The 25231-nt window shown below is 39.6% G+C and overlaps 5 protein-coding genes across 10 annotated transcripts; 2 read left to right on the top strand and 3 right to left on the bottom strand.

Moving 5' to 3' along the window:
• Positions 1-244: 244 nt before the first annotated feature.
• LOC137601686 (G2/mitotic-specific cyclin-B2-like) lies at positions 245-3201 on the bottom strand. Of its 2 annotated transcripts, none has more exons than XM_068324028.1 (8): positions 3092-3201; positions 2834-2969; positions 2150-2374; positions 1920-2078; positions 1611-1847; positions 1092-1232; positions 895-1005; positions 245-812 (listed from the first exon to the last, which is right to left on the bottom strand). In XM_068324028.1, exons 2-8 carry the CDS (start codon positions 2915-2917, stop codon positions 702-704), a joined length of 1068 nt encoding a protein of 355 aa, XP_068180129.1. In that variant the 5' UTR covers positions 2918-2969; positions 3092-3201; the 3' UTR covers positions 245-701. The 2 variants fall into 2 exon arrangements, with proteins under 2 accessions (XP_068180129.1, XP_068180130.1); XM_068324029.1 differs by having other exon boundaries at positions 2834-2943; positions 3092-3199.
• A 2051-nt stretch (positions 3202-5252) lies between these two features.
• On the top strand, positions 5253-6789 carry si:ch1073-228j22.2 (SPRY domain-containing SOCS box protein 1). Of its 4 annotated transcripts, none has more exons than XM_068324349.1 (3): positions 5253-5366; positions 5592-6377; positions 6466-6789. In XM_068324349.1, the coding sequence occupies exons 2-3, from the start codon at positions 5639-5641 to the stop codon at positions 6594-6596; spliced, it is 870 nt and encodes a 289-aa protein (XP_068180450.1). In that variant the 5' UTR covers positions 5253-5366; positions 5592-5638; the 3' UTR covers positions 6597-6789. The 4 variants fall into 4 exon arrangements, with proteins under 4 accessions (XP_068180450.1, XP_068180451.1, XP_068180449.1 ...); XM_068324350.1 differs by having other exon boundaries at positions 5280-5428; positions 5658-6377; XM_068324348.1 differs by having other exon boundaries at positions 5280-5428.
• Positions 6790-7690: 901 nt separating this feature from the next.
• msh5 (mutS homolog 5) lies at positions 7691-16951 on the top strand. Of its 2 annotated transcripts, XM_068324540.1 has the most exons (26): positions 7691-7809; positions 8084-8191; positions 8270-8393; positions 8504-8584; positions 8864-8917; positions 9023-9144; positions 9269-9378; positions 9566-9601; positions 9830-9912; positions 10004-10049; positions 10917-11055; positions 11163-11225; positions 11321-11449; positions 11542-11614; positions 11725-11834; positions 12003-12083; positions 12174-12261; positions 12362-12429; positions 13140-13258; positions 13726-13852; positions 14423-14572; positions 14916-14990; positions 16014-16160; positions 16445-16582; positions 16664-16737; positions 16820-16951. In XM_068324540.1, exons 2-26 carry the CDS (start codon positions 8096-8098, stop codon positions 16938-16940), a joined length of 2454 nt encoding a protein of 817 aa, XP_068180641.1. In that variant the 5' UTR covers positions 7691-7809; positions 8084-8095; the 3' UTR covers positions 16941-16951. The 2 variants fall into 2 exon arrangements, with proteins under 2 accessions (XP_068180641.1, XP_068180642.1); XM_068324541.1 differs by lacking the exon at positions 13140-13258 and having other exon boundaries at positions 14460-14572.
• Positions 16952-17016: 65 nt separating this feature from the next.
• LOC137602017 (protein Bouncer-like) lies at positions 17017-20586 on the bottom strand. The gene is made up of 3 exons (XM_068324542.1): positions 19496-20586; positions 17670-17831; positions 17017-17566 (listed from the first exon to the last, which is right to left on the bottom strand). The coding sequence occupies exons 1-3, from the start codon at positions 19548-19550 to the stop codon at positions 17340-17342; spliced, it is 444 nt and encodes a 147-aa protein (XP_068180643.1). The 5' UTR covers positions 19551-20586; the 3' UTR covers positions 17017-17339.
• A 201-nt stretch (positions 20587-20787) lies between these two features.
• LOC137601649 (uncharacterized) lies at positions 20788-24264 on the bottom strand. Its single transcript, XM_068323959.1, has 2 exons — positions 23837-24264; positions 20788-23223 (listed from the first exon to the last, which is right to left on the bottom strand). Exon 2 carries the CDS (start codon positions 23207-23209, stop codon positions 22367-22369), a length of 843 nt encoding a protein of 280 aa, XP_068180060.1. The 5' UTR covers positions 23210-23223; positions 23837-24264; the 3' UTR covers positions 20788-22366.
• Positions 24265-25231: the final 967 nt, after the last annotated feature.

Genomic DNA, 25231 nt, shown 5'->3' with positions numbered 1-25231 from the left:
ACATATTTTGTCAAAAATAGTTTTTACAACTGCAATGAAAAAAATATAAAACGTTATAATTAGCTCTACTCAAATGCTGATAATATTTAGAAAAAGTTTAAATAATTTATTCAATCTAATTATGAAACATCCATGTTCAGTAAAGTTTCTACTGTCTTTTTGTCAATTTAGGGCTGACATACAGTATTTCCCATGAGATGTAAAATTACAGTCAAGATCTCCTGTCTAATTTGTTGAATTTGTTTGTAATCATCATTACCTTGCCAATTACAGTACAGCATACCAATCATTTTTTAACGAACCCTATGCAACTCATATCATTCATTAAAAGTTGTTGCCAATCAGAATTGTAATCCATATTTTATCAACTGAACACGTTAATAGTTGTGTTTTCCCAGTCATAATTGTGTAAGTGCGACTGTACTACAATCTACAACATGTAAAACAAAATTTTAAAATCAAAACATCCATAATGCAGCTCTTTCAAACCTTTGGTCTTGTGCCTCCATTTCCACCTGCTACCGTCTTCGGACGTGAAACGCGTGCTGCAGTCTAACGAGAAATTCTTAGGAATGACGATAAAAAATTTAATCAACTTTAAATTTTTTATAAAAAACTGCTTTTTTTCCACAAACTTCCAAAAAAAAACAAGTTGAAGCATAAACATCAAGCTAATATCTTTGAGAAGTGAGAAGTCTGCTTCAAAGGTTGTTGAGCGCTGCAGCTGCCATGTTTTTGATGATAGGTGACTTAAGCTGAGGGATGAGGCTGATCCTCATCAACTTGCTGCTTGAGAATTTGTTTTTCACAGTCTGAATGGTACAAAGCATTAAAATTCATTTGTTGTTATCTAAAATCAATAAATCAATAATCTTGCTTGTCATCCACACTCACCATGAACTTTGACTTCCCTTCATTCACCATCACAACATTCTTGGCGATGTGCTGCATAATTGGCTTCAAATGGACCTCATCATACGTGGAGTAGTGCTGCTGTGTAGAAGACTGAAGAAACAGCCCAATTATGCCATGTTGCTACAGCAGAAAACTACAGTCATTAAAACTAGTTGTTTGATTTCCAGTAAACCCACCCATGGCAGGCCATCAAAGAGCAGCTGGGTGAGACACAGGGAAGCAGCGGCAATCTCAGAGGGCCGATAGTGCACCATGTTGTAGTCGATGAGGGTCAGCTCCATCAGATACTTGGCTAGTGTGTGGCTCGTTGCATCACACTGTAAAAAAAATGTATGGTGAAAACACAGCACCCATTCTTACAAAATCGTACACAACAAAGCCTCTGAGCACTAAAGCCTTTCAAATGTTCTCAAGAGGGCAAAATGTGGTGGCATGTAGCCACCTAGAGCAAGGATAACCAGTCAGTGACCCACAGGCCAACAGTCAGACCTCAGCAAGGCAGAATGGTTGACTTGCTTTTTTTTGTCTGACAATTGAAAATACGCTTTGCTTCTGTTTTTGTTTTGAATAAAAGATTTACATGTGTACATGAGTCAGACAGAAGATGACTCATGTGCACAGATTCGCATCTGGGTAAATTTTTTTTTGTTGGTAATTTTTAAATACAAGAGCGTGTCTAACATGCATGCACTCACTTTGGCCACCTTGGAAGCACGTCTGAGGAAGTGTAATGAAAGAGGACATCCAAGCTGAAACTTGAGGCTCCTCAAAATCTCCCACTCCATTTCCACAATCTGAGACTTTGTAAATGCATTGTCTGTGATATAGGTGAAGTCTCCAACCTCTGGACAATACGTCTCCTCATATTTACAGGCCACCTGCATTGCTGCAACACCAACAAGCTGCAGCTTTCTGCTAGAAACCTTTTGGACCTGCAGCAAAGCAAGGAGCGTCACACATGGTAAACGAAAACCCAAGGGAAAAAAAATCTAGATTATTCTTACCTGGAGAAAACGGTCCACGATGGCAACTGTAAGGTACAGAGTCTCCTGCAGCAGCTGGAACTTGGAGTGAACCTGGATCAGCCAGTCAACGAGAATAGCTCGCATGCGTTCAGTGATTTCATAACCTTGCATGTAGTTTGCTTGTACACTCTGTTGCTTCTGTGGAAACAAACGCAGATGAATACCAAATAAATAATTCCAAGTCTGAAGGATAAAGGGAATAAACTTACCTCCAGAAAGTGCAAATAGTTGTAGATTTCTTTGACATATTGTGAGCAAAGATGTAGCACATCTGTATCATGCTCATCAACATCTTCCACAGAGAGCAGCACCTCAGAGAAAGCCTGGAATGGCTCCTGCTCCTCCTTCATGGAGACGTCAGCCGGATCCTCAGATACGGCAGGGTGAGGATCCACATCTGCTTGGACCTGGACTACTGGATGCACCACTTTCCTCTGAGGAAACATGTCAAATAGTGTTTTTGTCAGAAATGGGAAGTGATTTGTCAGTACATTTCTATTTTCAGATCATAACTGGTTAATAGTCACATCTGAGACAAGGTCAACTCAGGGAACGGCACACGTCACTTTCCCCTTAAGGGATTAGAGAGTGTATAAAAATATTTACTTTGTGTTTTGTGCCATACTTTCTGAGAGAACTGCAATTTCATCTGTGCTGTATGTCGTGCATGTATGGTACATTTGACAATAAAGTCGACTTTGTATTTGTATTAAGATACAATGAACGTAAAATAGAAACCAGTCGAGTCTATTCAATTGAGTTTGCAAAAACACAAGCATTAATTTAAGTCTGACATAATCTGCATTTTTGAGCTCATATAATGTAGCTTTTCTCTAAGTGTTTCGGTTTAATGTGTGATTACCAGAAACTGCACATCTCTTTCATAACGTTACCTTTAAATTGACGGCTGCTGCAGAGAAGTTGGTAATCTCTCCGAGAACACCTTTCCTTTGTCCTGCTGTCGTGGTTTTAGTCATCTTTATCCGGTTATCGCAAATAGAAACTACCGAAAGAGAGTGTTAAGAAAAGCTGGCTAGTGTAAAGATAAATAATAAGATCAGAAACGAATGAAAAATCCAAGCACGGGGAAGACGTTAGGTCAAGACGTTAGTTAAAGAAGCTACAAATGAAACAGTGGACATGTTACTGACCAGAAAAAGCAGATATACAGATGAATGTTTAACGTCAGGAAGCGACACGATCGTTTGTTTCGCGATAGAAGTCAGTCTTCCTGCTTACCCCGTCCGGCTGACCTCCGCACTGAGACCCAGATGTCAACAAACACACGCGCGCGGCTTTAAACGGGCAACCACTCAAATGTGATTGGCTAGAATGCTGAGCGGACCCTTCTTCTGATTGGATAACCACACGGGGTTAACATAATGTTATTAACAAAACTTTGGGAAGTAGCGGTTCATATTAGAGGCGATCCACTTATAATTGCACGATCAATTTGAAAAGCTTTTCCAAAATTGCTGTTAAATTCATAGCAGCTTATGAAACTGGTTGGATAACAACCCATTACCTTTTTTCCTTTCTGGAATTTGTTACGATAATGTTACTAAGACCACATACAGAACTCATGCTAAATTTAAAAAAATATCTTTACATTCTAAAATTATGAATAAGTAGTATTCTGTAATGTCGTCAGTGATGGACACAACATTTTTTTCTTTGGTAATTTAATATTACTGAAATACAATCAACTGCTTTTGAAGTCAGAGAAGAATAAAATAAATATGACGACAAAGATTGGACTATTTCTCTGCAATGTTTGGTCATTTATTACTATTCATTTGATGTTTTGGGGAATGGGTGCTATTGTTGAAATGATACCTTGTGCTGAATTTAACAACCATTTTGCCAGTTAATTTGAGAAAAAAAATTTTTTTCTCAATAATCAAATCACATTCACACGTACTCAGCTCACATCTCAATGAGTTGGTATAATTTAATACTATTTAATCTCGTTTTGTTTACTTTAGACATATATAAAAAACACTGATTGCTTTTCTTGTGTATGACTTTGTGAAAGCTGAGAAGTTCTGAAGAATAGATATCCATGTCACAGAAATATCTCACAGAACTGTGTATTTTTTCTGTGCATAACCGCGTAAACGTATGGCGTACTTTTATGTCACTCCGTCACACAGTTAAAAGGGCATTTCAGCCATCAGCAATGTCTTAAAAAAAGAGGGATTTCTGGCCTCATTTCATCAACAAGGCTGAACAGATTGAACACACTTTTTTTTTTATCATTCATATTCTTTGAGTCTTTAAGTTTTGAATTACTGCACTGACAAAAAAAGAATCCTACACATTTACATATTTAAAAAATGAAAAGAGTGCTCAGTTTGTCAGGAAAACATAAATGATGAATTAATTACAAATTAACTACTGTGGTCAAAATCTGGATTTCACAAAAAGAACATTATTAAGAGTGTGATGATAATACTGATAATTTACCTTTGCAAAGAGACCAGAGTAATGAAGAATAACATCATCACTGAGCTGATAAAAGTGTTCAATTAACAGCGTGTCTTTGTGGAGAAGAGTCAGCAGGCAGATCAGAACAATTACAGTACTCCCATCCCAAGCGTTGAGATAGAATTTGGAAAAAGAACTGTATGAGAAGATTTTAAGAAGAAGATAAGATTATGCTGTTCATGCATCACTACCTGAAACTGAGTTATTGGTTTATGGCTCATTATTACATGGTCTTCATGAATTCATTTAGTTAGTATGGCGCAGTATAGCTGGCATCTGTGGGATGTAAGTAATTACCCTCATACTGGACAGTTTCACAAGAAAGAAATGAAAAATATTAAGTTGAATATATTAATACTTCCTACATAACAAAAAATAAACCACAAAAGATAATCAATAATAATAATCATTTATAAATTCGAGCAAGGTTGTCTGGAAGACAGCGCTCAGGGCTTACGGCCCAAAGGCGACGCTGTGCGCATGTGCGTTCCCACATCATGAGTCGCTTCGGCTTTTATTTCATTTTTCTCTTCTTGTTATATAAAAGCCCGAGTTTGATCCTTTTCTTGTGCTTCGCTATTTATGTTTACGTACATTACAGGACAAGATAAGATTAACTGGATGTGCGGAGACGGAAGAAAGCGTTTGATGTTAATCTGTTTATGCCCGTCAATGTTCAGGAGTTTCCAAACGCGTCAGGAGATCTGTCGTCCTTGTCTCCGGATGGCGTCAGCTGGTAGTGATGGACTGTGCTGTTCCCGACTCGGAGGTCGTCACAGAAACCACAACCAAAACACCGGGCTAAATACAACATCTGAGTAACCCATCAGCGATAAGACGCACAAGGTGCTTGATAAGCGCCTGTTATAACGCTCCGACACAGACGGGGGATCTGAGACGCTTCATCCACGTCCAGACAAGGAGTCAGACGGACCTCTGGTGAGAATAGCACATTTATTGGAGCACATTGGGACATTCTTTGTAGCGATCTACTCCAAAAGGTGAATTACCCTAAACTATAAATTTTCTCATAGAGATTTCTTGTTGTTGCTCTACTAATTTCTTGCTTTACTCTTTCGTGCTTTACATGTGAATTTGATCATTTTTTCATGTATTGGTGTATAGTATTAACCTGAGTGTTCTTGGTGCTTCTCTTCTTCACAGCTCTACTCTGATTATTAGCAGCATCCCAGCCAAGGCTGTTTGAACTAATGGGTCTCTCACTCTCAGTTTGGCCACAGAACAATGCAGGTGACATCCCCTCCACGTCTTCATCAGCTTTTCCACAGATGGCTGTCCCAATCTCCTCTCGCCTTGCAGTCATTCTCAATTCTTCACCGGTTGCTCCAGGTGACAGCCGCTCCCAGTGGAGCTCAGTCCACCACTCACCTCACTTCCTGCTCTCTGCCTGCAAACAAGAAATCACACGATCACCTGTTGAGCTGAGCAGTGACGGGGCGAGGGCAGAGATAGGGGTGAAAACTGGACTCCATGTATGGGAAATGTTGTGGAACCCAAATCTTAGGGGGAGCCATGCTGTGTTGGGAATTTCCACGCAGAAGTGCCCTCTGCGGGCTTCAGGGTACAACGTGCTTGTGGGTGGAGAATCACAGTCCTGGGGTTGGGAACTCAAAACCAATCAGCTCTGGCACGCTGGTCAGAGTCTTGGACTTTACCCCAAAAAGTGTCACTTGGAGGCTATGAAAGATTTTAGGCCACAATTTCACATTTCATCTCAGTCAGTCAAGACGGCACAAACACCTTTCCCCATTCCTGAGTGCATCCTGCTCGTCCTGGATGCTGATGCAGGAACGCTAGGATTTATTATTGAGGGCAACTTCCTGGGTGTAGCCTTTAAAGACCTACCTCGTGGAGTGGAGTTGTTCCCAGCTATGAGCAGTGTAAGAGGAGGTGCCATCATACAACTACGCTACCTTAACGGTGTCACACGTGAGTGTCTGCTTTTTACGCTTATTAGCTTTGGTTAGATCTGCTAAAGCATAGACTAACATAATGTGCCTTTCTGTTTTCTTCTCAGGTGATCCCCCAGAATTGATGGCTTTATGTAGACTGTCAATACGCCAGTATTTGGGGAATGAGAGGCTAAATAAAATGCACAAACTGCCTCTACCCCCTCAAGTTCAGCAGTACCTTGTCTGTAGTCAATGATATGCACACATAAACACAATCATAAACAATTTTTGCAGAACATTTCCTGTTTGTGTACAATTACTGTATGTGTATATATGTATGTGCCACTTTTATAAATATGCATAATTGTATTTATTATTTCATGTATTTATTAAAATGTTACATATACACTAACATTCCAAATTTAAATGTTTGTGTAGGTTTGTAAGCATCACAGTGAATTTTAAAGTCGAAGTTTAGATTTTGATTGAAAATAAATGACTTCCTACTCTTCTTCTTTCAGAGTAAAATTTATGAAATGTTAATTTATGAGAGAAAAAGACTGGTTAGGTAAGAAAATACAAATATTATTCAATCAATTGAAAAATCACCATCATTACTGTCTCTCAATGACAATCTGCCTGAATGCAATAGTATCATTAAATGATAGTCTGCATGGTTAGAGTAAAAGTAAATATGACTCACACATGAATTAAAATTGCTTACATGAAACTTTAGAAAAACATCAACCAGTAAGACTATTTGTCAATATGCTTTTTGAATGATTGTAATTCATTTTCATACATTGCTGTCATTCATTTCTTTCATACTTACTCAATCTTGATTGCCTGCTGCTGTTGCACAGACATGTGGATTAAGATACCATGAACAAACAAACAAACAAACAAACAAACAAACAAACAGATAGATAGATAGATAGATAGATAGATAGATAGATAGATAGATAGATAGATAGATAGATAGATAGATAGATAGATAGATAGATAGATAGATAGATAGACAGATAGATAGATAGATAGATAGATAGATAGACAGACAGACAGACAGACAGACAGACAGACAGACAGAATTGATTGATTGATTGATTGATTGATTGATTGATTGATTGATTGATTGATTGATTGATATATGAAACAACAGACAGAGAGAGATCTGGGGTTGTGTTTATTCACATTAATAAACATCTGTTAAAGTACTTTCAGTGATTACATCTCGATCTCATCGGACTTTGGTTTCAAACTAGGTCAGTTTAGCGCTCGTGAGACTGTTGTCATGACAACCGAGGGGCACGACGGAAGCTTGAGTTGAGGGGTCAAGTGAAGGGTTCCTTCCGGCTGAATGACAGCCGGCTGTGGGAGGAAAGTTTGTTGAACTCCATTATAATTAGCGTTTCTACTATAAGAGCGACCCTTACATCCTATTATCTTACTAACGAGAACTTCAACCCCCTGTAAGTATGTAGTTAATATATTTATGTAATGTATATCCGCTTTTAATAAAAACTGATAATAGTTCAGTTCAAGGTAGCTAGCTTAAGTAATGTAGCTTACCTGGCTAAATGGTTTATAACATGTTTACTCTGTTTAGCTGTATAACCTTACCTAACGTAAATCCTACGCATTGCTATACACAACGAAATTAATAAGAACAGTCTTAGTATTATTATTATTATTTTGTTATTGTTATTATCATTATTATCATATATTAATTCTGTTTTTGTGGAGGGGTGATATGTCATGGCAGCACTGGACAGTCTGAGAGACGGAAGACGGGTAGTTTTTGGTTCCTCCTGCATTAGTGGAGATGAAGAAGAGGAGGAAGACTCACTAGTGGTAGGTCTAGACGTCACATTCACCATCATTTCAGTAAATGTCTGCAGCAGTGTAAAGCCTGTGTTTTATTCATAAAAGGTTATACTGAGTGTTTTAGCCCAGAACGGACAGTTGGGCCTGTCCTTCTATGACTGTAAGGATTCGTCTTTGCACTGCATGGCAGACACTCCTGACAACTACGAGCTCCCTCTACTGGCCAGAGGTAAAAGACAGTCATATTCTTTCACAGAACTGATATCTCGGTGTAAGCACATACAGTACAAGGTTTGTGTGCTTTAATATATATAAAATGTTTTTTTGCTGTTTTTGTAGTCATCCAAGAGGTTAATCCCCATGTAATAATAACCAGTGCGAAACAGGAGCATTGTATGACACGCTTCCTGCAACAACTTGGTGAGTCACTTGCATCTCACTTGCATCATCAGCATATCCAGAAAAATAGAACAGAAAGATTGACATGTTGTGATAAAAGTTTCTAGGTCAAGGGAATTAAATAAGATAAGAGCTTCTTGATACTACAGTGATTATATAAATCACTGATTGCGTAGCTATTATAGACTGTGTTATACTGATTTTTACAGAACACTTTACAGAACAGGTGATATGATTCTAGTCAACCTAGTTAATGCATTTATTTTTGTATTTGGTGACTTTTTTGTTGCTGTATCCTAGGTTCGAACTCTGAGAACAGGCCCGAGGTTGTTACATATCCATATGTTGACTTTGGTAAACAAACACCAATCTATTTTATCCAATTCTGTATCTATCTATAGTTTGCATAATTTTCTGCAATCAGTTGATTGATATTGAGTCCATTTTTAAATGTTGTAGGTCTGGAGGTCAGTAAACAAAGGCTACTTTCTGCCAATCTGCCTTTTCTTCCTGCCTTCATTTCAGAGAAGGACAAAATGTCCTATCTCTCATCCTGCGTCTCCTTTGACTCACCCCTGATGGTGAGACAGCTTGATAACACTCATCCTATCCATCATTCCATAAGGAGTGCAGGCGGTGATTATGAATGGGCCATCCTTTTCATGTGTTTGTGTGTGTGTGTGTTTGTGGACCTCCATTGGGTAGCTGAGGACAGTAGGTGCTCTGTTGAAATGTCTGGACAGGAGGAGAGTGGGAGTCGAGCTGGAAGACAGCAGTGTTAAAGTTCCAATCCTGCAGTTCCACACCTACACACTGTAAGACACACATTCATTTTGGTTAAACACACATGAACACACTCACACTGGATAGATTTTCCATAATGAGTAAATTGTCTGTTTTCTCACTATCTCTACTCCTTTATACCCTAGTTATCATAAAATCTGTCATCTGTGATTCTGAAAGGCTGTTAACTGACATGTGACTTGTTTCTGCCCAATGTAGGAAAGGGATTGTTTGCATTGACAAGGATGCCTACAGGTAAATGTATTCTATCACACACTAATCTCACAGCTTTCAAATTAATTGTCATTCAGTTTCTTTTTGTTCTTTTTTTATTGTTTTGTTTGGGCTCATTTTGACACTTCCATATTATAAAACAAGTAAATAAAATGTGTTACTAGATTATGTAATACATGTAATTCAAATTAGATTTAGTTATAAAAGGAATGAGGTTGTGAGATCATGATGGATTTGTATTTTATCCAGTGTACTGCAGATCTTCAAATCAGAGCAGCACCCCTCTGTGTATAAGCTCCATTCTGGTGAAAAAGAAGGACTTAGTCTTTATGGTATGCAGATCTGATGGTAGTAATTATGGGCATCATCTCTTTGTCTTATCTAATTGTGTTCACATGCACCTCGTTTCCCTGTGTGTTACAGGGATACTGAACCGCTGCAAGTGCAAGTTTGGATCTAAACTTCTACGGTGAGGAGTTCTTCTCGCTTCAGTCATTCGTCAAAACAAAATATTAGGCTTTTATATTTTATTTCAAAATATAATATTATTATTTAGTTTTAAATGAAGTGATGTCTTTATAACAACACTGTGAAACAGCTGTTGATATGAAAAATGTATGTGGCATTCTTCTGACATGCTGGAGTACTACCATTTCTTTAAAACCCACTTAAAGCTAGGTCAAGTTTTATCTATATTAGATAAACATTGGCAGATTAAAGAATATCATCATAGACAAGAAAATATACTAAATATAAAGATTGCATTGCAATAAGTGATCTCATGAAACAAGTGGCTTCCTCATAAAAGGTGCTTTTAGGATCATCAGTAGAACATAATACTACCAAAGCAACAAAAAAACAAGTAGAGGGAGTTTTCACCATGTGTTCTCTATGTTATTTATAAAATATTTTTATTTATAACACATTTTTTGGTTTCATATGCTGCACCTTGTGCAGATTTTCAGTCTTCCAGGTCAAGATAAAAGAGTAAATAGAAGAGCAAAAGGAATCAACTGGAATTCAATTCTGAGAACTGAAGAAGCCTGTTGGATGAGAGGAAAAACATCTTTAACCAAACCTTAAGCAAGTCCAGTTGAATCTTATTGCTCTTCTTGATCCTCCTTGCATTGCAATGCATCATTGATTTTTGGTACTGCAACAAATTATTTGATGCCGATTTTAATTCCAGGCTGTAGATATTCTGAGTATATAAATTTTGAATTTGAATTTGTGAATTTTGTCATTTTAGTTATTTTGTCTATGCAAGCAGAATGGGAGTACTAGTTTATAGTATTTGCTTGATATGTAGACTATATGATGTCTTCTCCCCTTTCAGCCAGTGGTTTCTGCGCCCGACACAGGACATGGCCATGTTACGCAGAAGACAGGAAGTGATACGTTTCTTCACGTTACCGGAGAACTCCATTGTGCTGAGCACCTTGCAGACCTCACTGCGTAGCATCAGTAACATACCAGTAACAACTCGGACCAATGAAATTCTTTTTGTCCGTAACCGTGACCATATTGATGATGTTACACCATCTGAACAAACCCAGTCTCTGTATATGTGTCTGTGTATTAGAATCTTCTGCGTAGGATGTCTCTCTCTCACACCAAAGTGACCAAATGGCAGAGTCTCTACAAGGTACAGTATGTAGACTCCACTTAGCAATAGTGTCGTATGTCCATGAAAGGTTTAGTACATCTGTTCAAAACGTTATGTTGGTGTATGTTTTTCAGACGTTGTACAGTGCAGTGTGTATTAGGGACACAGTGCGACAACTGCCTCAGTCCATTCAGCTTTTTCTTGACATCAGTGAGGGGTTCTCCGATGACCTTCACTATATTGCCTCCCTCATCAACCGAGTTGTAATACAAACACATTGATACATTAATACACAACATGAAGGGAAATCTGTTGGGTTTTGAGTTTAATTCCATCTCTTATTTGAAACATGTAGGTGGATTTTGAAGCCAGCATAGCCGAGAACCGTTTCACCATCAAGCCAAATGTGGATCCAGAAATTGATGAGAGTAAATTCCTTTATACAGGATTCAGTAACAAAGCAGTTAATGAAACATTTATGTCTGTATGTGAGCCTGTGGTTAATGAAAGACTGAGCAAAGCTCCTGTCCTCTGACAGAGAAGAGGAGGATGATGGGGTTGTCAGACTTCCTTACAGATGTAGCCAGACAAGAGTTGGAACATCTGGATCCTCGAATTCCCTCCTGCTGTGTCATCTACATCCCTCTGGTCTGAGCGTTAAGACTACACATCTGCCTGTTTATCTTCTACACAGCTTTCCAACTTTTTTTTGACTCACTTGACTTTAGTTCTGTATGTGCTGGATTCTTGGGATTTATATTATCAGTTATACATTATGTATCAGTGCTCACATAATATTGTTTAATTTTCTCGCAGATTGGATTCCTGCTCTCTGTGCCTCGTCTGCCCAGCATGGTGGCAAAAGAAGATTTTGAGATGGAAGGACTTGAATTCATGGTTTGCATCTGATTAAGTCATGAAATTAATTTTGTTCATTTGTTTGATGATTGCTGACTAATTCTGTGGCCTTGGGTCCATGTTATCTAGTTCCTGTCAGAGGACCGTCTGCATTACCGCAGCAAGAGAACCAAAAAGCTAGACAATATCCTTGGAGATTTGCACTGTGACATTAGAGGTATTTTACTAACAGAAAGCTTTACAACTGACTAATATGATATCTAGAAATGACCACAACTACTGAGGGTTGTTTTTATGGTTTACTTGCTGTTTTTCAGACATGGAGACTGGAGTCATGACACAACTGCAGAACACAATCCTTAAGAAGAGTGCCTCCCTCTGCAAGGTTTGTGTTCCTTACGGTGCATCCAATTCCAGGTTCAGGTGTTTAAAACAAGGACTACAGTATGGATAAAATGATTATCGACATGAAGGTAACTCTATTATTGTGTGCAAGACTGTTGTGATTGGCTGTGCCTTTATTCAGATTGTGTTGACTCTGAAGTTCATTTCAAATATAGTGAGCCTCAACGGGGATGGGTGTGCTGCTAGTTGTTAGTGAAATGGTAGCGCTTATAGAGTAAAGAATGCATTTTATATGGGAGTGCAGATGATGTAGTGTAGTGGTAAAATCACATTTCACATGCACAGAAATCTCTAATTGGCTCAATTCCTTCCTTTGATCTCCTACTGCATACCAAAAAAACCCCACCCCTATATATGTGTGTGTGTGTGTGTGTGTGTGTGTGTGTGTGTGTGTGTGTGTGTGTGTGTGTATATACAGTGTATACTATACTGTATATATATTTATATATATAGTATATACTATACTGTGTATATATATACACACTCATCTCTTAACAAAATCTACTTCTTGCTGCCCATCTACATTCTGAATATGTCCTACATTCTTCTTTTTTTTTTAAATAAAATGTGGCTTAATACACAGGATCCATCTTAACTCAAATGAACAACCCTGTTAACCTTGATTGTGAAGACAACACTTTTCATTGTTCAACAGTATTGAGGAAAGTGTTTAATGTCTGCGCTGTCTAGATTATGGATCTCATTGCTGAGCTAGACTGTCTGATGGCTATGAGCAGCGCGTCTCAGGAGTATGGCTACACCTCACCCAAACTAGCCAGCCACAGGTGTATAACAGTCACCCAGGGCAGGTAGGCCAGATAGAAATAGTTATCCATGTACATTAATCTAGTTTGTGTTCCAATCAATCACTGTGATCAGTCAAGTTAATTTAACATTAACATCTGGTAATATTAATAATAAAAGTAACATACTGTACATGATGTACACAGGGTGACATGATGGCATAGTGGCTAGCACTGTTGCCTCACATCAAAAAGGTTTTGGGTTTGATACCTGTATGTTCTCCTCACGTTTCTTCTCTCCGGGTTCAAAAAAATTTAGCTAAGGTGAATTGATCACACCAAATTATCCGTGACCATGAGTGAGTGTTTATTTTTCATGTGGCCTGTTTTATCTAGAGTGTACCCTGCCTTTGATACGTAACCAGCTGGAATAGGCAGAACCAAGTCATAGATCATCTCATCGACAAGAAAATGGATGTGTGGATGGATTGATGACAATACACACTGATAAATGTCTGTTTTTAATCACCTAGGCATCCGCTGTTAGAGCTGTGCTCTCCTGTGTTTGTTGCCAATTGCTTCCAGAGCTTAGAGTCCCAGGGCAGAGTCAAGATCATCACTGGCCCCAACTCATCTGGCAAGAGTATCTACCTAAAACAGGTGGGGAAGTCAGGAAAAACCTCCTCTAATAGGTACCAATGCATGATTGTCTCCAGAACTTGTGACAAGTACGTCTGGTCTTGAGAAGCTTGATATTACTCAGGTTTTTTGGATCCTACTGGCATGCATTTTCTGTATGTGATCCAGTCTATAATGAATATGTTTCAGTTTGCTGCTTATCTGAAAATTAGTTGATTTACACTGATATGAAGTTTTGGCTAGACCTCATGTAGCTTGTCCATTTTTTACAAACACCCAGTGATAATTTAGTTTGGCAGAAGAAGAGCTTTAAGATGTAAAAAACCAGTGAAGCTACACCAGTGAGAGGCAGTAACTGTTCAAAGAAAGTCCACTTAATTGAACAAACTGACTTTTCAGCAAATGCATTTTAACACAATTACTTGAAGCTGTAATCTGAAAGTTCATCAGAAAACATTTCTGCATCAAATGATGACAGTAGTTTCTGAATAACAATGTCCTCGTTTGATAGTCTTTTAGAGCTGCTGCTGGGAATCCGTAACATGTCCTTTGCCTTGATTTTAATCAGCTTTTTTGATTTGACTTTGACAGGTAGGTTTGATTGTGTTCATGGCTCTGATTGGCTCAGATGTACCAGCAAAGGAGGCAGAGATTGGTTTGGTGGATGGAATCTTCACTCGCATGCAGAGCAGAGAGTCCGTGTCTGTTGGCCTCAGTACATTCATGATAGACGTCAACCAGGTGTGTAAGACACACAGTCACACCTACAAACACACACATTTTTTCCACACAGATGACTGTATAAATTAAAGATACGGACTCCCACCACTAATGGTCTCCAGTTTTACACCCACTCTCCACCTGTCAAGACATGTCTGTGAAGCTAGTACTGCCTTTAGCCATAACAGAAGGTTCTCACACACACACACACACACACACACACACACACACACACACACACACACACACACACACACACACACACACACACACACACACACACACACACACACACACACACACACACACAATAAAAGAGTAATGTGTGTTGTAACATTTTGTTCTACTCTATTCTACTCCCCAGATGGCCCAGGCTCTCAACAGCAGTACTGGCAACTCATTAGTTCTCATCGATGAATTTGGAAAAGGAACTAACACAGTAGGATGATCTTGTTCCAGTACTTTGTGAATTAAATGCATATGTATACACATAACAAGGACAAACAGTGTCACTGATGTGAAGCGCCTGAAACCAATCTGGGCCAGTATGATCTAATTAAGAACTTGAGCACAAACGGCCTTTCAGTTCAGGTCAACATGTGCCATCTATCATACACAAAATAATTGCAGCTGTGTGAGCTGCAGACACAAAAGTGTTGATGTGCACCATCTAAAGGAAAGGGAAGAAACAGTTCAACATGTGCAACCAACAGAACCAATGTTCATGTGTTGAAGTGTCCCATAAATACGCTTTTTAATAGGTTTAGATTTATTTTTAGAAATTGGAGTGTATTCCTGGTGGGATACTTGTGTGTACAGACTTCACAGCGCACTGAGTGTTGTTATGTTCTCGGTCTTCCATCACTGTCTGCCAGGTTACTCAGGAGAGGGATGGAGAGAGTCCAAACCAATCTTATGCGTCCAAGGGAGAATTAGTGGAGTGGGAGGGAGAGGCCAGAAACAATAAAATTAAATCACTGCTGTATCAACTTGTCCTGAGACTAGAATTGAAAGCAGTTATAGTCAATATTTTCCAAATAATAATATGAAAATGTGACAAGTTACTTAATGCACATTATCACTGGGGATTGCATCTACCCTTGGCTTTGGACAGCTTTATGGCTTGTTTAGTTGACATTCCATAACCTTTCTGTTTTTCACTCTTGTAGTTGTCAGAAAAACAACTGTACAAAACTCATTCATATTCAACAACTAGCTGGTGAACAAGGGAATACTTAGCAAAGAAGGGGTCATGTGTCCCTCTGGGGCAGACAGAGATCAGAAAAGGGAATGAATAATATACTTATTTTCACTTGGTGGTCCGAAACCACAATGTTTCTGCACTTCTCCTTGCATTGGGAGTTCCTGATGAAATGATATTCACAGTTTTTTTCACATTGTTTTTTATCAGTTAGTTTCATCCTTTTCAGAAATGATGCCAATGGTGTAACATTCCCTGCAGGTGGATGGACTGTCCCTTCTTGCCGCATCGATCTCACACTGGATGAGAAAAGCTGCGGGGGATTTGCCCCACGTCCTTTTGGCTACTAATTTCCACAGTTTGCTACAGCTGGAACTGTTACCTTCCTCTGGCCTGCTGTCTCTTCTGGTACTGTGAGATAAACAACCAGATTTGCACGATGATAAAATGTAGCCCGAAGCATTTTATTGATGTTCAGGGAGGTTTCATGATAGAAACTAATTTGCTGCAGAAACATACTAACAACTTCCAAATGAACATCCAATATTTATTTTACGTCATTAGAAGTTTTTGGTTTTTTTCAAGATTTATGTGTGTGTGTGTGTGTGTGTGTGTGTGTGTGTGTGTGTGTGTGTGTGTGTGTGTGTGTGTGTGTGTGTGTGTGTGTGCATGTGTGTGTCTGTGTAAACTAGACTCTGGAGACAGCAGTGGATGGGGATGAGTTGGTGTTTCTGTACCAACTGAAAGAAGGGATCTGTCAGTCCAGCTATGCTGCCAACATCGCTACACTCGCAGGCTTGCCAGCTAGCCTTGTACAGAGAGGAGTGGAGGTAACTGCACACATTGATGCACACACCCACAGATAAACAGAATCCCACATGCTCACATAGATTTTTTGTGTGTTTGGTTAGGTGTCTGAACTGTACAGGACAGGAAGATCCATCCAACGCATTGACAAAGCATCATCAGATGAGCAGAAAAATAGGTTTGTTAAACTCCAGCTAAACAGGATGACAATAAAACAAACACAAGGGTTCAGTGTACATAACGGAGATTGTGACTGACAGGTGCAGGTCGGTGGTGGAGAAGTTCATGAGCCTGGACTTGGAGGATAAAGATTTGGATCTTCTGCATTTCATGAAAGAGGAACTCCTGCCCTCTGCTGGGGAGCTGCTGAACCGCAGCTGAAACCCTCTGCTGTCACACAATTTCTAAAAGTTTAATCATTTGTTAGCTTAGTTTTAAGAAAGCAGGATTTTATTGTTGTAGCACCTGTGTTTTCCTCTATACATGACTACTATTATATACAGAAATGACATACAGATTTCAAATGCTTATGTTTTAGCTGCTTGATTTTATTGTGTTTTCTTAAGTTTAAACACAGCCTCAAAGTCACAGCCTGAAATATGACTCAGAGACATTAGACATTGAGACCTTCATAACTGTCAAAGAAATTCATAACTGTTTTCTAATTTAACGGTTATAAAAACAGTAAAGTTGGTGAAGTTTATTTTCACATGGCATCATTTCCCACCGTCTCCGTCTTTTCTTTTCTTTTTTTTAGACTACAGAAATGAACGCTGGTTTTTACTGGACACCTGTTGAGGCCTCCGTGAGGTGACACGTAGCTAGGACAGCCGCTGTGAGATGCAAAAATGTTACGGTCGGAAATTTGTTTGCTGAGTTGCAGAAAGGTGTGTCGCAGCAGTTTTTGGTCATGACAAAGATGGTTTTATTAGAGAAGAGCTCCATCGTGCTCTCCACACCACACTCCTCTGCCTTCACACAACCCAACGTCTTGATGTCCAGAGTGGCTGGGGAGACAAGACAATCTCTCTAAGACGATTAAAGTAAAAATCTTCTAAAGCTTAAATGCTATACAACATGTACAATACAAAACAGCCTCATCCAACACACCTGCATTCCCTCGCCCGGTGTAGCAGCGCTCCCCAAGGCTGCAGTTGGTTTCTGTGGTGTAGCAGGCATCCCAAAAGCCCAGGTCACAACGAAAACACTTCAGAAACTCTTCTTCATGTCCCATTAACTCCATAGGCTGCTCTGGCTGCTCCTTCTTGTCACCTACACACCATAAAAATAGATCAGCTTCATTTGCTATAGATTTACGAACAGAAGTTATTATTTAGAAGAGAGGGTCTGACAACAGTATAATAAAAAAGGTGTCTAAAAACACGTGTTTGACTTGTTATGTATTCAGGCAGATATAAAATCTCCAAGTAGGGAATGGAAACTTATCTTTAAAGAAAGAATTATCAAAGATGTCAGAAATTTGGAGAGAGAAAAAGAAGCTAAGAAGAGTATCCTTTTATCAGCAGCACTGGTGTCAGATTTAATGGATGAACGGCTTTAATTATTGTGACTTCTGTGTGTTTATATAGTAGCTCGTTGTAATGCAGGGCCTGCTGAATGTGAAGGATAGGAGTGCTTGTGAAGGACGTCAAGGAAAATTTATGGGCATAATCCTGCAGTGAAACATCTGAGAAATGTTTTGCTAATTCTGTCTGGAATTTGTTTCTTTGACTTTGTAAACCTTTCGGCTGCCTTGTGATTTTATCGACCAGACAGGTACTGAAATTAAATGCGAGATTTGGCGGCAGAATGTTGGAGTGGAACCAACTGATTGTTATTCTCACCACACTTTACTGCACACTCCATCATTCTAATACAGCTAGCACCACACATTGGCTCTTGAAATGCCAGGAGGTTTCTTCTCTAAATATTGGCAGTGTGAAATGAAAGTCACAGTGCAAGGCTGTTCTCGAAATGTTCTCCAAACTTGGCTCTTATACCCTTTAAAGTTAGTCTACTCTTAGGATAGTAAGAACTGGGTCATTCAATAATCCAGTAACTGTAAAGATAGCATATTTCAGAATGATCTGGATGTGAGTACACCTCTGTGTCAGACTACATTCAATTGCCAAATGGCTGACCTCAGTGTTCCATCAGGCTGCTGCTTCAGAAGGACTTATCCCTACTTGTAAGCCGGACAATGAGTATAAGAGAGACTCACGATCCTTATCCCCTCTCATCTTGTTAGCTAGTACTAGCTCATTTGATTTAAATGCAATAGTTGGTGGGTTTCAGTGTGCAGACAGCAAGGATTTACTAAATCTATACTCAGTTGCATAGTTATTAGTTATTTATTACTGCAGTAATTCCTGTCCCCCTGACGTTTACCAGTTCTTCTTCAATACAGTATTTTCCGCACTATAAGGTGCACCTAAAAGCCTTCAATTTTCTCAAAAACTGACAGTGCGCCTTATAGTGCAGAAAATACTGTATTTTAGAAAAAATAGCCAGTAATGGTAAACTTAGCTCTAGATTGTAAAATGACCATTGAGTTGAATTGACACCTTTCTTAAACCAGTTTTAAAGAATTAATTGAAGGACAACTCGTCTGAGAGTAAACTTGGACGGATGTGTTTTTGTTGTTATAAATCAGTAACTTTGACGTAGACTTTATGAAAGTGGGATGAACGTTTTCTATTGTTTCATTATGTTTTATACCCCAATTATCAGATTTTAATACCAGTGGAGGAACTGATGTTTTAAACATTAGAGAGATTAGAAGTAAGGGCCTTGTTCATATTCCACTAATCATGGAGGTTTTTAAAATCCTATTCCTGTTGCTATAAAATTACTGATAAATTACTTATTTCAATTTTGTGAAGCCAACAAGAATATATAGCTTAGGAGAAATTGATAATAACTTTGGGGCATCTTACCTTTAGAAGGAGTGAGCATCATGATGGCAAAAACACAAAATATTAGTCCTTTCATTCTCAGCTCGCTCCTCTTCCATTGACTGCACCATTAGGACTGCTGAGGAGAGCTGAGGAGATGTTTGGCTGAAATTGGATTAGTTAGGAATGCACCTGCTGTTTATCTTACACTTGAGGAAGGCTGCAGTTGAACAAACAATGAAACATTTTGGGGAAATAACTGAATATGATCAACTTTAGTTGGATTGTGTTTGTCAGCGAGGAGCCTGGGAGCCAGCAGGATTCTATCTCCTTTCATGTCAGAAAATGTCATCCACTTTATTAGCTGTTTAAACAGAATATGCAGTGTAAATGTTACAAATAAAACCAAGCTGGTAACTCATCCCTCTGCTTTGATGGAATACTCAATTCCAGATATAGACAACCTATGGTGGAAGACATTTCGACCCCCTGCTGATGCTGAATGCTTTTTCACTTTACGCTACTACATCTAAACCAAATCCCTTTTCTTGCTGTAATAAGTGAAGTCTTTGAGTAAAAAAAAAAAATACAATTCAGCTGGTTCATCCTCAGTCACTCACACCTTTTTCACCAAAATATGTTGATCATAGCTCATCTTTCGCTTAAGAAACAGAAGAACTGCATGTGCCCTGAGTCAGCTCGTCGTTAAGCAGCTTATAGCCTCTTGTATGGTGGCTCAGATATGTATCAACACAGACACACACAATAATCTCTGAGGAGAAATTTGATTCAGTTATATCCTCAATGCAGCAAAAAAAAAAAAAATGAAAAGGAGGAGTGTTGCAGAATTATGTAACAACACTGTCATACACACACACATACTGATGGACATATAGGAAACCTCAAGGACTGCTGGCATTCCAGAGAACTAATGCTTCTACTGCATGTACCGGTATCGAAATACACTGAATGCCCTTCTGGTCAGTTAAGTATAAGATTCAGATACATTTCACCCTCTACTCTGGAGTCGAGGATTAGTGCCTTGTAATCAAACTAAGATTAAAAAGTATAAAAATGAACTTGAGTGATTTTAGTCCTGCCAAAAGCAGGGCTGAACAGTCGGTTGGTTAATCATGATTAAGAATGTCAAATATGAAGACTTGTTGATTTCCTTTGTCTTGTATGACTCAGTGTGGGTCATATATATATATATATATATATATATATATATATATATATATACATATATATATATATACATATATATAATATTTATATTTATATTTTTATTTATTTATTTATATTAAAGCAGTATTGTACTGTATTAATCTGGGCTAGTTTTAACTAGATATTACTTGAAATTGTGTATAGGCTAAGAGTTTTGGCAGTAATTATGAAATAATCTGCACAATGACAGCAGCCCGCGGTTGCAGCTCCGTAATGCAGCATTTTTCATTCTAAATGCGAAGACACTGGAGTATCTCACACTGCACTAGACTTACATGTGTGTCGAGAGAGCTGCTTTTCTGAGCGAGATGTGTGAAGGAGGCTGCTTGCAGCTTGTTGCATACATCTCCCCAAATCCTCCCTGCTTCTGAAAAATACTTCCAGCATTTTAGAAAAGTGTAGTGTACCAACATAAAACCCTCTGCAGAGCCCATTGCATGCTTGTCTGCGTGTAAGAGAGATGCATGCTGTTTTTTGTGTGTGAGTGAAATATGTGGCTGGAAATTGCTGTACACTTTAGTTTCTGTCGTCATCTGGATTGCAGGATCCCAGCGTGGGCCTAAACAACAAGGAAATACTCTGCAGTCCTAGGGCACCTATAAAAACCTTCAGACTGATCCCCAGTGTAATGGCTGGAGGAGAAAATGCTGGTGATAATTAAAATCCTACCCTCTTACCTCTCCGTCTGTTCAAACATGCTTAATAGACCCAGTCGTGTTTTAGTCTGCATTGTTTTGCTCTATTTTCATCTGTTTGCTTCAGCCAAGGATTCAGATGGAGGATGGAGTATTTGAATAAAGCGTAGGAACCAAATGAAGTGAGAGGAGATGAAAGGTCGGGATGGTAGGAGTGTGAGGCTTCAGTTACACGACTCACAGGACTGCTTTTCTCAGTTCAGCTGCGTCAGGAATAACTCATAACAGCCTCACCAGATTTCTGTTTTTTCTAAGTCATTGCTCTTTTTTTTTTCTATCCACCATCTGATTAAAATTCTTTCAGATCTTGCCTCATCACACTGAGAGAGGAAAGAAACTGAGCAGCTGACGCTGAATTAAAACAAAATGTTGAATTACAGTAAAATGCAGGATTACAGTTTAGCACAGAGCATGAACTGGCATTTTTAGTGCGGTTGTAGTAGTGAGAGCAGGGTTGCCTTAAGCGCTTCTCTTGTTTACGCCAAGGCACAATTTCCTCAGATAAAGAGTACATTACAGTATGTGTGAGATTAGATAAAGACTCTTTTGAGACCTAATCTGGCTCATCCTCTTAACTAAACCTCTCCAGCAAGGAAAGTAGTTGCTGTATCTCTGCAAAGAGGAGGTGTCTGTGTTTGTGTCAGAGAGAGAGAGACGGGAAAAGACCGAGTATGTCCATATCCCACAATGGCACCCAAAGATGATTTCAGCAATCCTCCTCATGTCCTTATATGGTCAAACAGGCGGTAACTTTTGGGGATTTTTTTTTTTGGCAATAGGTGAGTTCAAACACATACAAACAGCGCCGGTCCAATCTTCCAAACAGGAGTGAGTCAGACAGAGGGAACCTTCAGAGACAGTGATTCAGAGCCATTGCACCAGTTGGAGAAACTAAAACATACTAACTAACATTTCATCCGTTTATTGAGGAATGCATATTCTTCGGAGTGTCTGCATGTGATATTTTAAAATGAATCTCATCATGCATGTTTTAAGAGACAGAAGAAGTCGAACCGGCAGGGCTAAGGCGTTGAGGCGGCTGAGCGCAGCCTGTCCATATGTTGAAGTTGATCTCGCTGGAGTTGCAGGAGTCTGAGTAGATGGAGTGAGAGATGGACGGGCAGGGAGAGGGAGGGTAAGGAGTCGGCTCTTGGTGGTGCAGAACATGGGCCAGAAGGGTTGACCGTCCTTCCTTCTCCTGCTCCTCCTCCTGTCTGTCCTCCTCATTTTCTCGATCTCCTGGATCTGAGGGAGGCAGAAGTGATGATCTGCTGCTAATCTTTTGTCTATGAGGGGGAGGAAGAAGAGGACTACAGTTCCGGTTTGAGAGAGGGAGTGTGTGGGCCTGAGTGGCCCAGCATCCCTGCTTTCCTTCTTTAGCCTCCCACTGCTGCTGGCAGCTCAAGCTGGGCTGCTCCTGCAAATCCTTCCAGCTGTTTTTTCCCTTCAGGTCCTCAAGGTCATCGAGCGACTCCTGTCTGAGGACTTCCAGGTCCCGGTTCTCATACAGAAGAGTGGCGGCGCAAATGAAGATAAATAATCCCACTCCCATAACCACAGGTCCAGCCAGCTTCATCCTCTCCACATGGGTGCTGCCTCGGTTGCCCACGGGCTTTGGCGCTGCAGATACATATCCTGCCACTGCAACCCCCATCCCCACCAAAACCACCACCACACCCAGCATCAGCCAAACACCCGGGGCAGAGCGTAGGTGCAGTCTGGATTGGAGAACCTTGCCTTTCTTCAGGTGTCGGCGGCATGCCGGGAGGCAGACAGGTGAGGACTGGGTTGAGCGGGAAGAGGCAGGGCTGCAGACAGGACTGGCTGCTGTCATTATCTGACTTCAGACTGAACAGAGAGAGAACAAGAGGAGTAAGCGCTGGAATACATCAACCAAGCAATTGGTGGGGTTGCATGGAGAATCAGACTGAGCGCTCAGGGGGTGTTGGGGGAGGAGAGAATAGTCTTCATTACACACAACACAACAGGAAATAGCTGCTTTAATAAGACATGTGGCTGAGTTAATGAGATGCCAACTCTTCTGCAGCTCCTCTACAGTCTAAAGAGTCCAGTCAAAACACAAGCCTGCTGCGGCTTCTCCGAACCCTCATTCATCATCATCATCATCATCATCATCATCATCATGCGAATAAAAACACTGACCCCCCCCACTCAAGACCCCGTGGGGACTGTTCAATACCTCCTTGATGTCATGAGAACAGACATTATCTGGTCAGATTGAACAGATAGTGCAAGAACATTCAGTGGCTGATTCAACAGGACGCAAACGAGGATAATAAATTTGTCCATCAAGTCCTGTTTCATAAGTGCTTTTACGCATGCATTTGTAATGGACTTATTTTCATATTACTCGACAGCACTGCTGCTGGGATTTCACTGCAGCGGACCGTCCGGTTAGTTTGGCGTAATCAATAGGAATCTGACGGGATAGGCTACTTGCCTTATTTTGGACGTGAATCCGAAGCAGAAAGTGTCTCCTCGGCATTATCCAAATAAATAAACCCGAGTTGCCCGATCCCTCCCGTCGTCTTCACCACTTTGATTCCCGGACTTTCACCTCATTCCTTCTCACACATCCAGACGTCTTCGCTCTTTTTCTTTACTACGTGATCCAGCGGCTGCTGCGGATCTGGAAAAGAAGCTTATATAGTGTAACAAGAGTCAGACTAAAAAGTGGTGCAAAGGCTGCCCTGCCTCCTCATCTGTGTCTCCTCACAGCTTGTGCAGCCTGTGTGTGTGTGGAGAGGAAGGGTCGTGGGAATCTGCCTCGTCCCACGGTGCGCACGGTTATTCTTAGTTATCCAAAAAGTGGTAGGAATACGGCGGATTTAGTGAATGGGTCAATAAAATACAACTAAAAATTAAAAAAAATACGTTTATTAAAGCATAAAATGTAAAGAAAGAAAATAAACCTCATACAGAGATGGTCATACATAGGGTGTTTTCACGTTTCTAAAATCTATACTTTTTCTCAAACGTATGTAAGTAATCAAAGAATTTCGGATGTACTTCCGTTCCCAGAAGACGTTGTTTCTATTTAATTCTGCGCAGTATGGAAATTAATTAGTAGTGTCTTGAATTTTTGCGAACTGCATGGATTTAATATATAAAAAGCGTTATGCCACCAGAGGGCGCTGCATCGAAATTTGTCATTGATTTAAGTGACGTCACGTGAGGCAGTATCAGTTGTCCTGGATTTTACTTAGATGTGATTCTGGCCTCTGGCTCTTCAGCTTGAGTTTATCTAGTTATAGTTAGTTATAGTTATCAATCTGTCTGTCTGTCGGTTTGTCTGTCCATCAGCACAACAAATCGATCATAGTCATGAATGAATGATTCATTTCAGCTACAAATCCAACAACATACATGACTGTAAATGCAATGTTGCAGTGATACATGTTTTAGTTATTATCATAATGTGACCTAATGTTAACTTCCCACGATAAGACTTTTGTGATTTAAAATTTATGGTCTTAAATATCCAATTTGTGGAGTTTAATGGTCTCCGGTTCTGTGATTTTAGATGAGGGTGCATCTTTTACAAGATGAATTGCTGTTGGATAATTGTGGTGGCTCAATGTCAGTATAGAATTTATAGGTTGATTAGACTGCATTGGCTGAGGTGGATTTAGTAAGTGAGAGCAATGTAAAATTAATGTCAGCCAACAAACATGCAAGCAAATGGTAATTCATTAGTCATCGGACTTTGTGGAGTTTATAATGTAAATTTGACAGTGGTATTGGTCATGCATGGCATTCTAAATATAGATTGTTTGCAGTTTGTGACCCCAGAAGTGTAATCTTACTTTTACATGAATAAAGATGTTGTCTTCCC

This window comes from Antennarius striatus, chromosome 9, assembly GCF_040054535.1.
Source record: "Antennarius striatus isolate MH-2024 chromosome 9, ASM4005453v1, whole genome shotgun sequence".
Lineage (NCBI taxonomy): Eukaryota > Metazoa > Chordata > Actinopteri > Lophiiformes > Antennariidae > Antennarius > Antennarius striatus.
The sequence above is the reverse complement of the archived record's forward strand: the minus strand, read 5'-3'. Positions and strand labels throughout refer to the sequence as shown.